The sequence below is a fragment of the Hylaeus anthracinus genome, unplaced genomic scaffold (assembly GCF_026225885.1).
Source record: "Hylaeus anthracinus isolate JK02 unplaced genomic scaffold, UHH_iyHylAnth1.0_haploid 4, whole genome shotgun sequence".
In the NCBI taxonomy this organism is placed as follows: Eukaryota; Metazoa; Arthropoda; class Insecta; order Hymenoptera; family Colletidae; genus Hylaeus; species Hylaeus anthracinus.
The window spans coordinates 2168055-2182674 of NW_026535289.1; the positions used below are offsets into that span (position 1 = coordinate 2168055).

General features: G+C 35.0%; 1 protein-coding gene across 12 annotated transcripts in view; it reads right to left on the bottom strand.

Moving 5' to 3' along the window:
• The window catches only part of LOC128895072 (titin), a 109633-nt gene that overhangs the window by 29063 nt on the left and 65950 nt on the right, over positions 1–14620 (bottom strand). For 11 of the 12 annotated variants that reach the window (XR_008461690.1, XR_008461691.1, XR_008461689.1 and 8 more), the window contains 5 exons: positions 12648–12932; positions 8906–9086; positions 8604–8818; positions 7906–8190; positions 4633–4807 (listed from right to left, as the gene is read on the bottom strand). Coding sequence is in view for 9 of the 12 variants with exons in the window: in XM_054157314.1 (XP_054013289.1) it covers positions 4633–4807; positions 7906–8190; positions 8604–8818; positions 8906–9086; positions 12648–12932 (1141 nt within the window). In the remaining 3 variants the exon portion in view is untranslated. The remainder of the gene's footprint in view (positions 1–4632; positions 4808–7905; positions 8191–8603; positions 8819–8905; positions 9087–12647; positions 12933–14620) is intronic. The other variant, XM_054157308.1, reaches the window with a different exon arrangement.

Genomic DNA, 14620 nt, shown 5'->3' on the forward strand with positions numbered 1-14620 from the left:
CGCACATGTCACGGAATCCTGTTCACCAGAGAAGACATTCGTATCCAACCACTCGGGTTATTCAAATTTTTCATACAATTTTCACGTTCAACGCGACCTGTCCGACTGTCGACTGTAGACTGGCCGGCGTGCGGGACGCAAACAAGTTTCGAATGGAGGAACTTGTTCTCTAAGAGAAAATTATTTTTTCAGGAAAACACCTGCCTACGTGTGTCACTTCGCGAAATAGTCGATCACTCGACGACGCAATGTCGATTTTTAGATACGTTTATGACCCCACCCTGATCGTTTAATAAATATTTCTACTGACATGCTTTTGGATTAGGTCTGGATTAGGTTAACAAACGAAACCTTCGTCATTGTGCGAGTTACCTCGAAGGGACGAATTAGAGCGGTGGATCTGGTTGCTGCGACCAATGACAGGATGCTAGGACGATTTACAGGGTCGGTCGACTGTGGCTCGTGTCCGATTCGTCGTGCGACTCGGTTGGAGCGAGGCTCCCCGAAGAAGACGCGCTTAAATTCCCTGGGTTAGCGACTCTGGACTAGGCTACGTGCCGGGTATTCGTGCCGACAAAAATAACGTGGTTTCTGCGTGTGTGCACCGGGTCGAAAGAGAGAAAGACGAGCGTCTCTCAACACCGCGATACACGAAACAGTCGGTCGGACCTATGGGAACACAGGAAACACGGAACTGACCTGTTCGTTGAGGAAGGAACCGTCTAAGTGTACTTGGGGTAGGGTCACCTTACCCCTCGACCATCACACGGTGGTCTTGTATTGGATTGAGACATATGGAATGACGTTTTTACAGTGTTTCAATCACCTGGCCCAATAACATCCATTTTAGTCTATTCTGTCATCAATTAATTGTAATGATATAGAAAAGGAAGAAATATACTGTGAGGCATACACATTAAAATACTAAAGATGTTTAAAAGAAAAGCATTAAAACCTTGTTATCAACAATTATGAGTACTTGGATTATTATCAATTTGGATATCAGTTAACTAGTTTGCAGAGACCTTGTCATTATCTATTTGTTGGAATAACGTAAAAAATAAAAGTCACAGATTTAGAAGAAGTTACGTTGAAGAAAGAATAGGTTTCACCTATTTCGACAAGTTTTGAGCACTCTCATTGCGCGAACAGTCAGTTAGCTATTCAACCGGTAACATTATTGGCCCAAAGTCAACTGAAAGTTAGGAGAATACCAGTTGGGGCCAGCCCAATTCTAGAACCCACTTCCCTGCATTAAGCAAAAATAATTTCTCTTCGGATCCAAGTGTACTAATTACCTACAGATTAAGCGGAAATCTATAATTCCAAGACACACTGCAGATGAAGCACTGCTGTTCTTTCGTCACATTCTTGTTTAATTAGAATAAATAAAACTAACAAAATTAATAGAATTAATAGAATAAAATACTTCTCCAAATTAAATTCATACTTTTCTGCGAAAAAAGATAATACACATTTTCTCGAAATTCGTTCAAATAAATGAGTAGAGTTTGAAAATGTTGTCATTAGCAGAACTTAAGAAATAAATTCAAGAAGATATGTGCCTTGTTATTGCTGTAAATTGCAATATTAGAAGATCCTTTTAATTTACCTTGTGATAATTGAAATATAGGTGATGGAAATCTAATTAAACAGAAAAAGATCAATACTTTCAACGTTCAATACTTGAAAATGATAACAAGTACCATTTTTCATGAATGTACAAATATCAATTTAATTTATCAATTAAAATGTAATATGCATTGTAAGAACTCGATTAAAACTGATGTACATAGTCCCTATATAAATAAATTTTTAAAATTTACACAATATGGATTTTTCAAATTTATATGTTTTAAGTAATGAGAGATGAGGTACATTAGGTATAGAGAAAGATCTGAGTTGTTCTTATTTTAATACAAAATAAATACAGAGTAATTATAGCCATACAACATTTGCTAATTTAAGAATGTAATTATTTTGTAGTAAAAAATGGTGTTGTATTTCACGTACATTAGAATGTACAACAGGCTCGAAGCGTTCAAACACGTGTACCTATTAAAATTAATTTGAAATGTAAGCACGTTTCCCTACTAGTTCCCGCTAATATATGCTAAAGCAATGCTAGACGGATGTTTTCACACGGCACGTACACACACACGGATACGTACAGGTGGGCGTAGAAACGTCAGATTTAATTGCCGCGGCATGTGCACCGACCTAATATTAGTCGTGACTCAAAGTGACTTTTCGTCGGTGAAAGAAGAGAAAAGAGTTTGTTTAGTCGCCCCAGTTAAAAATAAGACCCTCCCTTCCATATAACACTCGGCCCACGGCGATGGATCAACGAAATAATCGTTTATCCGCCCAAAATTTAAAAATGTATAAATAAAATGTCTGACAAGTGTTAGAAGTGCAGTCCAAAACCTTGCAGTGTCGAGAAATGTGCATTTATTTATTTTAAACGTTTCCACTTTTAGATTTGTGTTATGATTGATATTTTTGAATGTTAGTTTGACGCTTACTAATTTATAAAGTTGGATGATATGTTTTTAAAGATAAAAAAGAGAATTTTCATACTGATCATTAGATGAAAAGTTTGTCAATGTTATTCAAACACGAGTGACTATAATTTAATTATTATTAAGGCAGAAATTAACATTTTGTTATATATATGTATATCAAAATTTGTTCTCGAATTATAGTTTTCATTTGAATAATACCATGCGACGGTGTGAACTTTTTCAAATTAAATGTAATTATAACATCTGTAGTTGAAGGTGACACAAATACCAAATACTGCTTTCTTTCTTAACTTTTGCTTGTAAATGCTACATTCTTCGTTTTATCGTAGTTCTATTACCTTTATTAATAATATTTTCTCCATTAAGAACTGTTTACCATATTTTAAATTTTATTTATATATATATTGATATATTCATCAACCCTCTTTCGATTTCGGTCATTGTTACAAATTGTATACATCCGTTTTCAACATACGAGAAGTCGTAACAGTTTAATGTTACCGATTTCTTATTTATAGTTCAAATGACTCTGAAGTGGCTTTGTTGATTTTGAATAATATGTATAAAATTATAACAACTTTCGTATAAGTTATATTTCCTATAATTTCGACTCTATTCTTGCCCATTATAATTTGTATAATACATGCCTATTTTAAATTATAATCTTGTATACCAAAGAAATTACATATTATTTTTTGACTCTATTCAAAGAATAATGTCGTTAAATAAAATAAAAAAGAAAAATGAACCAGAGGTCGAAACACGTATAATTCTAAATAATAATCCTCACGCCTGTGTTTTTAATTTCGTTTAAAAAAAAATTGATTTCACAATGTATTTCCATTGCTCAAAATTGTTTAATAATTCTTGAGAAATTCAATTCATAATTTCACATCCTCAAGAGATTCAATTGGAATTTCCAAATCCTCGACAAATGAAAAGTGTGGAAAAGTAAGAAACATAAAGCACAGGAGAACGTCTAAAATGTAAGCTCAAGTGGCGTTTGGATGATCGCGTAATGCTCTTCGACTTTTCTCGCGGAAAGCAACGCGGACAGTGTCGAATTTCAGCGCTCATCGGTGGCGCAATGTCGTCCTCTTTTCTTGGATATCGGGATATCGTGTCCCATCTTTCTCTACGTTTCGCGAAATGCTAGTACTCTCTGTCGACCGTGCATCAGCCCCGTCGTGAATGAAGCTTCCATTTGACTTAGGTATACGCGTATTAATAACTCCGTCGGTGGCACCGTTGCGGGCGGTTCGGTGATATTTTGGCAACGAATAAACGATTTCTACGAGCCAGAGGCTGGTAATAAAAATCGTTCGGTTTCCAAAGATCGACAGGGCCCATTTAGACGCGACCTCGAGAAATCTTCCGCACTGTCGAGATTCGGAATATTCGATCATTAATACACGACTAATTACTATATGTGAACTTGAAATTAATTCATTAACACTAAACCTACCGCCATTTTATTTATAGCTATTTCTATCTCGATCAGTCAAATGATTGATCTCAATCGAATACAAAAATATTTCACTAGTTACTGAATCGAATAATACATGAATAATAATTAAATACAAAACAAATAAAATTTTGAATAAGCATGAGCAAATTCAATGGATACTAAATATGCACAAAATTTAAATGGCCAAAATTTTGTTGTGCCAGATATAGATTAAATGACACTTTTTAAACTGTCTAACGTACTATAATTACAAATCAACTGTTTAATATATTTTATTTGTATAGTTGTATTGATTTATTATTTTTCGAATGATTCTATCAATTGAAAATTTAAGTAGTACGGTGAATTTATTTATCAATGCGTTTACACCTCCCCCCCCCCCCCCCCCATTAATGAAAATTTCACTCACCATGTAATTAACACTAAGTTTACAGAACATGGTCATTTTAAATCATTTTAAATTTTATAATGAAAGTCACAGGAATCATTTATTCTGACTTTTATCTAAATAAAAGAAAAGCGGAAATATATAAAAACATGCTCAAAAAGTTTTTAGAAAAGTAATCTTAAAAAAACAATCAATGTAGCGAGGTTACTTCGAAAATTTCCACGAACCTAGTGTTAAAGTAAATTGCTTACCGATCTCTAAACGAGCACTGCAGGTAGCTTTGCCAGCAGCGTTCTCCGCCACGCAGGAAATCGTACCGACATGCGTGCTTTCTGTCTCTGGAATCGTCAACACCTGCCTATCCCCGCTGACCGACACCAAGAAGTCCTTTCCATGAACGGGACGGTCGTTAAACAGCCATTGGATCTGAAAATGGAACGTGCGAAAATCTGTCATACTCGGTGAATTTCATGGAAAATTTAATATAGCGGCTCGTCAACGTCGCAAGTTTTTATAATGAGGCTTCAACCCCTTTAAAATTGAGTTAGCGTTTTAATATTAAAGTTTAAGTTTGTATTCTGTAAATTAAAGTTAATATTAAAGATAAATTGCGGTGTATATTAGTCTTTCGTGAGATTTTCTTAATTAATAATTTTATAAAAACTCTGTAACCTTTACAAAATTGTATTAGAATGGGTTTTTGCATGTCTATTGTAATACAAAAATAAATATATGTGGGATAGTACATGTACTTTATTTATTGATGCGAGAATTTCATAAAAATTTAATTTTCTTCGAAGGATGTGTTTAAATAATTACTGACATACAATTAATCGAGAATCCAATCAATTAAAGACAATAAGAAGAATTTAATTTCGAATCAATCGAAATAAACGTGAAAAGAATGTTTAAATATAACACTTTAATTTTAAATTTAAACTAACACTTTAAAATATCATTTTGCTCATCGCCATTTTAATCCTTATTTGAAAAAAATAAAGTAAGGAAAGATACATGTTCTACTATAAGTTTGTGTCGCTATATATTTACGTAGTCAATTCATTATTTAGAATACAACTTCTATTTCGTAACACATGGAGAGGGTGTGTATTATTTATATTATGAATATAACAGAGCGCTGTCTAGAACTGATTGAATACCAATAATTCCCACCAACTGATTGTACCGAACTCTTAACTAAGAACAAACAGAAAACTATCTGTATCTTCTATAATAATTCAGATAAATTCTCGAAAATGATAAAACAAAAAATTCAACTGTCATCGGTTCGATTAACTCTTCACAATCCACTGTCGCTACAGCGTGTACTGAACCATTAAAAATAAATTTCTACACAAAAAGAAAAATACTAAAATTACTGAGAATAACTCATAGAAAATTTCAAAATTGTCACAGCTTCTCATCAAGCCTCGTCCATTTTTGGACTTCTATAAAATTTAATTTCTCGCAAATGCCCCATTTTTATAGATACTCGTAATACATTCTACATGAATTTCCACGTTAACATAAGCTTTTTAAATGCATGAAATAAGCCTAATCTTGTATTATCCTAATACACTTCAGCTGTTCCCTGCACAATCCTCGAGTGTCACAGAAAATTTCACGGAAACCATTCGTTTCTTGAGTTTCGCGTTCGCTTGATCGAGAAATCGTGATCGTGGATCGATTTTATCACAGAATTTATGGTTTATGGAAGAAGAAACGCACGTACCGATACCTGATCCGCGAGTGTCACAGAAAATCTCACGGAGTTCCTCGCGACGCGGCTGCGTCCGCGAATTTCCACGTCAGGTACATTGTTCCTGTTTAAATATAACCCGGAGGCACGAAATTACTCTTGGTCGGCTACCTCCTGACAGGCTGGCCAACTTTGCACCCTATCTTTCACGCGTTCCGACACCTTCGTAGGCTCTCGATCCGGCGCCATCGTTCGAGACTTGTCTGTTCGTGTGATTGCTTTTACCGACGAAAGCAAGGGGTGATTTACGACGTTCGACCTCTCGCCCTTAACTATCGCAACCGGTCTATATAACATTATGTTATAAGTAACTTATATTATAAGTTCGGTTTCTTGTAAAGCAATGCCAATTTTACTTTTATTTTAAAAGTAGTAAAAGGCCAGTGTAACTTACGAGTCTTATGTTAATATAATAATTTTAGTTTTTCACAAGATGACGTATTCAGGGTGTTAAAAAAAAACCATTCAATATTTATATGGTGTATAGAATACAGTGTATTGACATTGAGTAAAAAAGCTTTAGTACACATGGGTCGAAAGGTCAACTGTTTCTGAGATATAAACATTCTTGTTTGCTAGTATCATGAGTGACTTACTTGCTTCCATTGCATGCGATGTTTATTTTAGTGTTTATAAACCGAATTCTGAGTGTTCTTATTCAAGTGCCGACAGTAGATTTCATTGAGAATCAGTTAGTTGTGGATCGCCGATTGTAGATATTACACAGTTACAAATTATCGTGAAAATGTCAGCGTATTATTCGAATGAAGAAATAGCAGATATCCATTTTATGTATAGCTGTTCTAATGGAAGTGCTTTAGCTGCACGACGTCTTTACGTGGAAAAATTTTTTAATTTTTTAATTGTTTTAAAGTTCTCTATATTATCCTGAAATTTTTATTTCACTTTTTATTTGTTTTTCTTTCGTTACTCCCTCATTGTTCTTCTATTTCGCCTGCATAGACTTTACGTTCCTCCCTCTCTAACCTGTTCATTTCTCCTTTATTTTCTTTTTCCTTCCTCTTTTATATTTCTTCCAATTTTTCTTTCACTTCTCCCGCATTTTTTTTTTAAATTTTCCTTCATATTCTTTTCCGTCCTCCCTCAGTATTATTTCATTTTCCCGTTAAGGTCATAACAATTTCCATTCGTTTCCTGCATGTTCTTGGAAAACATTCTTGTACCTCTATTTTCTGCCAAGGAAAAAGCCTAGACTAACACCGAAACCTTAAAACTGAATGATGGCGCCGTCCACGGCAAAACGCCAAATTTATTATAATACCTGTAGTATAATTCTAAAGTTATTATTAAACTTAGTAAAATAGTACAATTTATTTGAATTTTCTCTAATATCGGTAGGAAGATATTGGTAGTGGTATCTAGCGTTAGAAACTAAGAACTATTTCACAACAAACTTAGGCGTTTTGTTGTAGATAGCGCCATCATCAATTTTAAGGTTTCGGTTTTAGTCTAGGTGCCCAATAATGAAAAAAAAAATAATAATGCTCTTTCATGTGATCATCCCTTAAAATTCTTTATAATTATGTAATTTCCAAATTGTACTTTCTACTTAATTAATATCAAATAATACTAAAAAATGATACAATTGAAGTCAACTGCAAAGAAAAATGACCAGAGTTGAACTGTTACGCGATAAATAAAATTAAATCATGTCTGTTTCATAAATCGTTTAGCTTAATTGGCTATTGTCAGGCGATTAGAAATTTTGTAAAGGATTATTTTCCTTTTCAACGTGTAAACTTACCTTTGGAGATGGTTTTCCAACAACGATGCATTCGAATTTCGTGGAGACACCATCAAGAACACTTCTGTCCTCGAATCTTTCCTTAAACGTAGGTGCAATCAGTTTCTCCTCCATCTGTATGAATTCCTCCTTTCCTCTGAAATCGCCTAAGGATCTCACGACCAGCCTGGCGAAAGCCTTCGCTTCTCCGTGGACGTTGATGGCCTTCACCACGTAATTGCCTCTGTCCTCAGGGATCGCTGATGAAATTTTCAGTATGCCTGTTCCATCTTCAGACTGCTTGATCTGAACGATATTTAAATTTTAGCATATACAAGAAATTAATTAACAGATAAATGAATGAAATTTGCTCAATTTTTAAAGCTTTTATAACAGAATCGGATGATGAATAGTTTCAGGGACAAAAATTGGTTTATGTAACTCTGCTTTCCACAAAAGAACGTAGATGAACTGTGTGAGGTATCGTTAATGAAATGGCAAAACATCCAGAAATAATTAATAAATTATATGTAAGTTATTCAAGAATAGTGGACACTATCGCGAAGATAAAATGAGTACTAAGGTATACTATTTTTATATAATTTCCGAGAGTGCATTGTACAATAATTTTTTTAAAAATAGAATATACAAGTTAAACCAAAATTTATACACCTTCTTTAGCGGTAAAAATGTAAAAGATGTAATGTATAAAGGCTCACCAAGATTCTTTCGTTCGCAGTGATCTCCACATTGTCCAAGAACCACCTCAACTCTGGTTTCGGTTCGCCAGTCACCGTGCATTCGAAAATGGCGTTCTCGCCCTCTGCTACCAGCGAGTCTGTCGGAAGCTTCACAAATTTCGGTGGTGAACCAGGTACGAACGTTTCCTCCACTGGCGGTCGCGCTTTATCCAGCTCATCCGTAACGGTGACCGCTGAATCAGAACAATTGTTTTCGTTTTAGCGAACCATGCACGCCGTGCAACATGGTTTCCATGGTTTAACCAATTCGTCGTACGTACGCGTCACTGTTAATGTGCACTGACTAGACGCTTCGCCGCCAGAATTAATGGCGACGACTTTGTACACACCAGCGTCGTCCAGGAAGGCCTCGTGGATCACCAGGGAGCACTTGTCACCCTGGAACAGCAGCTGGAAGTCGGCTGACTCCTTCACCGGTTGCTCGTCGTGGTACCAGATTACCTGCAACGATGAATCAGTAGTTTGATAAGTTAAGAGTGAAACTAGTGTTAACCCCTTCCCGCGCCATTTAGCTCGTCGAAATTCGGGCCCAAGCGGTAGGCACCGACGCGCGCTAAACAGACCAGACCGATGCTTGTAAACAATCGCAATACCCATGTATCTCGTCGCGAGTATGACTCGCTAAAGTACGGGAAGGGGTTAAGGGGGGAAATACCAAAATTTAAAGACAATCGACTTCAGGTGGCCTTGTGAGAAGTTATTCTTAAAAAATCATTCTGTAACGTACAGAGTCACAAATTTTTCTTATTGTTGTTCTTCCAACACATTACATTTGTACTTGACAATTATTACATGCAGAAACTATTTTTCTACATTTTTTTTTTATTTCTTAAAACTAGATATAAAAAAGTTTTGTTTACTTTATGTTTTAAAAATTATGTCGTCCAAATGATGGCCTTTACGAGCGATACACATTTGGAGTCGTTCTTGAAAGTTTTCCATCACTCTCGCTAGCATTTCGGGGGAAATTCTTTGAATTTCCTCTTGGACGGCCTCCTTTAGTTCATTCAAGGACCAAGGACGATGTTTGAAAACATCGGCCTTGAGGTATCCCCACAGAAAAAAGTCACACTCCTTCGCGTAAAGAAATCACTTGATCCGGAAACACCATCTGCAAAATTTCGCGCTGACGACGCCCTGTATGGACCGTACCTCGGCGGATTTAAGTACATGTGACTTTTTTCTGTGTGGATACCTCAAGGCCGAGGTTGAATGAACTAAAGAAGGCCATCCAAGAGGAAATTGAAAGAATTTCCCCCGAAATGCTAGCGAGAGTGATGGAAAACTTTCAAGAACGACTCCAAATGTGTATCGCTCGTAAAAGCCACCATTTGGACGACATAATTTTTAAAACATAAAGTAAACAAAACTTTTTTATATCTAGATTTAAGAAATAAAAAGTATCTGGTGTTATCTCGTACCATTTTTTTTCAATCGTCTTTTAAAATGTGGGAGTTATTTCTGCCCCACCCTGTATATCTAGTTTAAACAGAAACATTTACACTTATGTCTATCATAGACATATGTATACATGTTTGAATTTGTCTTTCTATCAAGAATAGTGATGAAATTAATGTTCGATGGTAAATGGTATACATTTAAATAATGATGGTAAATGCAGACAACGAGAACTGTGAAGAGATTGTTATATTATTTAAATTCGGACAGTTTAGATTCTAGTACGTAATACTACTAATATATTATTTTTATGAAACGTATGACAATTCACGTTTTTGGGTTTACACAATCTTCATCAGTATTGCCTCAGTCTCCGTTTGACAACTGAACTTACGTCATCACATCGAAAGAAAATATTACCTCGTCGACACAGAAACTGCTTCACAGATAAAACTAACATGTTGCAAGAACTCTTTATTTACTGGCGGGACTTACAAGTCCCGTCAATTTTTTTATGGTACTGTGTTAATTAAACCCTTTGAAACCTATTGTGACTTTTAAGAACACTTCTATGAAGTTCGTTTTTAATTTTTGGATGGCTGCACAAGCTTTTTTTCTTTTGGAAGCTTCTTAGAGACAACTCTGTAAAATGATATATTGTAAGACCAAGATGGACGCCTAGATTTAAAACTTTTAAGAAATTCAGTAAATAAGGGGCAGAGATGGGCATTATTTAGATACAAAAATTATTTAAATAGAAAATCAAATAAAGATACATAACTTTATGTTTATTCGATGACTACCGAATAAAAAAATGTATTCGAAGTAAATGTACTCAAAGGATAAAGATAACTTAAATTATTTTTTTTCGAAGGCTAAAGATACCTGCGTTAACTGCAGAGAGTTTCACTCGTTGGGTAATTTCCCATTTTTAACTTTAACTGACCGCTAGAGATACCTGGTTCTTACCCGAGAGTTTCAACCCTAAGATACTTTTCCGCATTTGTATCTTTATTCGACGGCTAGAGTTACCTAGTTTCTCTCCAGAGATATTCATCCGTAGGTTATTTTCGCATTTTTATCTTTAACTGAAGTTTCACTCGTCGCGTGGGATAACTTTCGTACTTTTATCTTTATCCGAAATTATCGGATAAGGATCGAATAACTTTTCAAGCGGTATTTACTGTTTGGTCGGCGGTTGTAAAGTATAGTTATACATAATTATACAGGAGTAAGGAAGTGTATACTTGCGCATATAGACGTGTACTGTAGATATAAATTATGGTCTTTTTAAATGTTTATAAGCATTGTTATTGCAAAATTCCTATTGGTTGCTACGACTCGGCAACGAGTAACCGATCGAGATGATTTCATGATGTTCCCATGTAGAAAAATTTATAAATTTCTTAAATTGATATTATTTATTTTAATTTCAATTTTTGTAAGTTTACCTATATTTGAATATTATAAAATTGGAATATGTATATTTTGTTCATTGAAACAAATTTTATTTTGACTAATTACAGGAACATTTATTATATTAACATGATTAGGAAGACAATTAATTGAATATCCTAATATTGAACTTAGTCAAATTTGAACATTCATAAAATCTTAATTGGCATAAATTAATATTTAAATATTTATAAATAGTTAATGGTATAATAGTTATAACAGCATCGAACGGGTAAAGCAGCGTACTAGCCGTTCTATACTATAAACCAGAACTCGGCAAGATTTGCACTTTAGGTTATCGGCAACCCTTGGCGAAGGTTTCTTTCTTTGGCTACCTGGCGGCCACATGTTGGTGCTGGTCTTTGCTTAGGATTCGACCTGCGCCGAAGTTAATTTTTAAATGTGCTCTTTTAAGCGATCTTAAAGTGAAGGAATTCTGCATGCTGAGTCACAACATGGTCGAACACTGATTTCACTCTGATTTGTTTTTGTTGATTTCTGTACGAATACACAGTTTGTACATGCGGTGTTGTTATAACTATTATACCATTAACTATTTATAAATATTTAAATATTAATTTATGCCAATTAAGATTTCATGAATGTTCAAATTTGACGAAGTTCAATATTAAGATATTCAATTAATTGTCTTCCTAATCATGTTAATATAATAAATGTTCCTGTAATTAGTCAAAATAAAATTTGGTTTAATGGACAAAATATACATGTTCCAATTTTATAATATTCAAATATAGGTAAACTTATTAAATTTGAAATTAAAATAAATAACATCAATTTAAGAAATTTATAACATTTATAACATTTACTTCGAATACATTTTTTTATTCGGCAGTCATCGAATAAACATAAAGTTATGTATCTTTATTTGACGAGTAAGAGATAATAATTTTTCATCTTTATTCGATATTTAAAATTTGTATTTAGATAAAGATTTTGCCCATCTCTGAATTAAGGGGTTTAAAAGAAACAAGAAAAAACAATGAAATATACCTCTTTCATATTCAACTGCTCATATTATCACTGGATGGTCAATTAAACAATATTCGATATTACTCAACGATATCAACCGTTCTGAATACCTTTGACCAACACAACACAAAAAGTGTTCTTTCCTCGATAAACACTCACTTCAGGCTCAGGTTGGCCTACGATCACGCAGTCCAGCCTAACCGTCCGTCCCTCCTGGGCCTTGTGGTCCTTCAAGGGCATCTGAATCTTCGGTACCACGGGTTCCATGTCGCTGCAAGCGAGCTCTGAGTCGCTGGTATCTTGAGGAAAACGTCCCTTCACGGAGACGTTGCAGGACACCGTGGCCTCGCCGGCATCGTTCCTGGCAGCCACCATGTAGCATCCAGCATCCTTTGCGAAGGCCTCGGAGATAACCAAGCTGCTCCTACCGTTGTCCGTTTGGATCTGAAACAGCGGATCGCGACACCCTGAGCTCTCGATTCCAGCTGTTCGTTTTCCTGCTACGACTTATTGCTCTGTTTCGAATTCGGCGCGTGCAAGTCGCTAAAAATACTGAGAGATGCATGCATCGGCTCGTAGAAGGGATTGTAGAAGCGAGAGGACACAAGGAAAGCAATTTTCATTGAAGATGGTATCGTTGCACCGACTCGCAACGTTCTTAACATACTGAAGTGGGATGTCCCTTCTGCAAGGACATTTTAAATATAGGAAATTTTCTTAGTGATTGCGAAGGATTACTTGGTATGGAAAAGCAAAGGAGAGTGTTAAGAAATGCCCATTCTTGCCATCGTCTGAAAATGAAAAATTCATGCAGGGTCTTTTAGAGTGTCTCCCAAGGAACAAAAAATGTCGGTATCACTTTCCCGAGAAACGATGCGAAAGTTGTCAAAAATACGTTCAAAGTATGAATGTGATGAGAACGGAACTTACGTATATTTTACATTTCGTCGTCTTCTTCTTCGGATATCGAACCGTTTTCGAAATAAGTATTAAGGAACTCAGCAGGCAAGTGAATTGAAGCTTGATATCGAGCAAATCCAAAGTACCATATAATCATGGCTACATGGGAACAGCAACCAACAACGCGTACTCCAACTTTGCATCCACATGAGTGTGCAAGTATGACTCCCAGTGCGGTTTTACTTTTATCAATTAATACATATACAAAGTATTTTAAATTATTTGAATGTAGTGAATGCAGTTTCGTTTGAAGTAAAATGGCGTTAATTGGTTCCACATCTATCTGGTATTTTTTTAAATCAATATTGTATGATTGTACTGCGACTTGAAATTCAAAATCTCCGCTGTCATTTTAATTATTAATCATTTTTAAAACGTTTCGATACTCTCGATTAAGTTACTTTGAACCGGGTATTTGATATTTTCCTTGCGGATCGTGGCTTTCGATTCTCTGTAGTGGAAACTCGGAAACCATTAACAGTTGAACAAGTTAATGAATTGAAATTCATTACAAAATATCAATATAATGTCGAAGTAATCGCAGGACGTATAAAAAGTCGTTAAATATTTCGAGGACAGTTCTATATCCGAAGAAGAAGACGACGAAATGTAAAATATACGTAAGTTCCGTTATCATCAGATTCATACTTTGAACGTATTTTTGACAACTTTCCCATCGTTTCTCGGGAAAGTGATACCGACATTTTGTCTTCCTTGGGAGACACACTACAGGATCCTGCATGAATTTTTCATTTGCAGACGATGCCAAAAATGGGCATTTCTTAACACCCTCCTTTAAATGTGTTAGGTGTTAAAATTAATTCTGTGTCTTTTTCTTGAATCGGTTATCTATAGTTTAAGTAGAGATATTTAATCAACATTTTGGTATGGTAAATTTGTAATATTATAAGTTCTCAACCTGATTTTCGTTATAATGAATCTATATAGATATAAGTATTAACCAAAGAGGCATTACAACTTATCTAGATATACGAAGTTCAGTAGCTCACAAATTTTGCTTATTGTTGTTCTTCTAACAGATTACAATTGTACTTGACAATTATTACATGCAGAAACTATTTTTCTACATTTCTTTTATTCATATGTCTAGTTTAAACAGAAATATTTACTCTTATGTCTATCAAAGAGATTTTTCTAAGATAAATGATAGG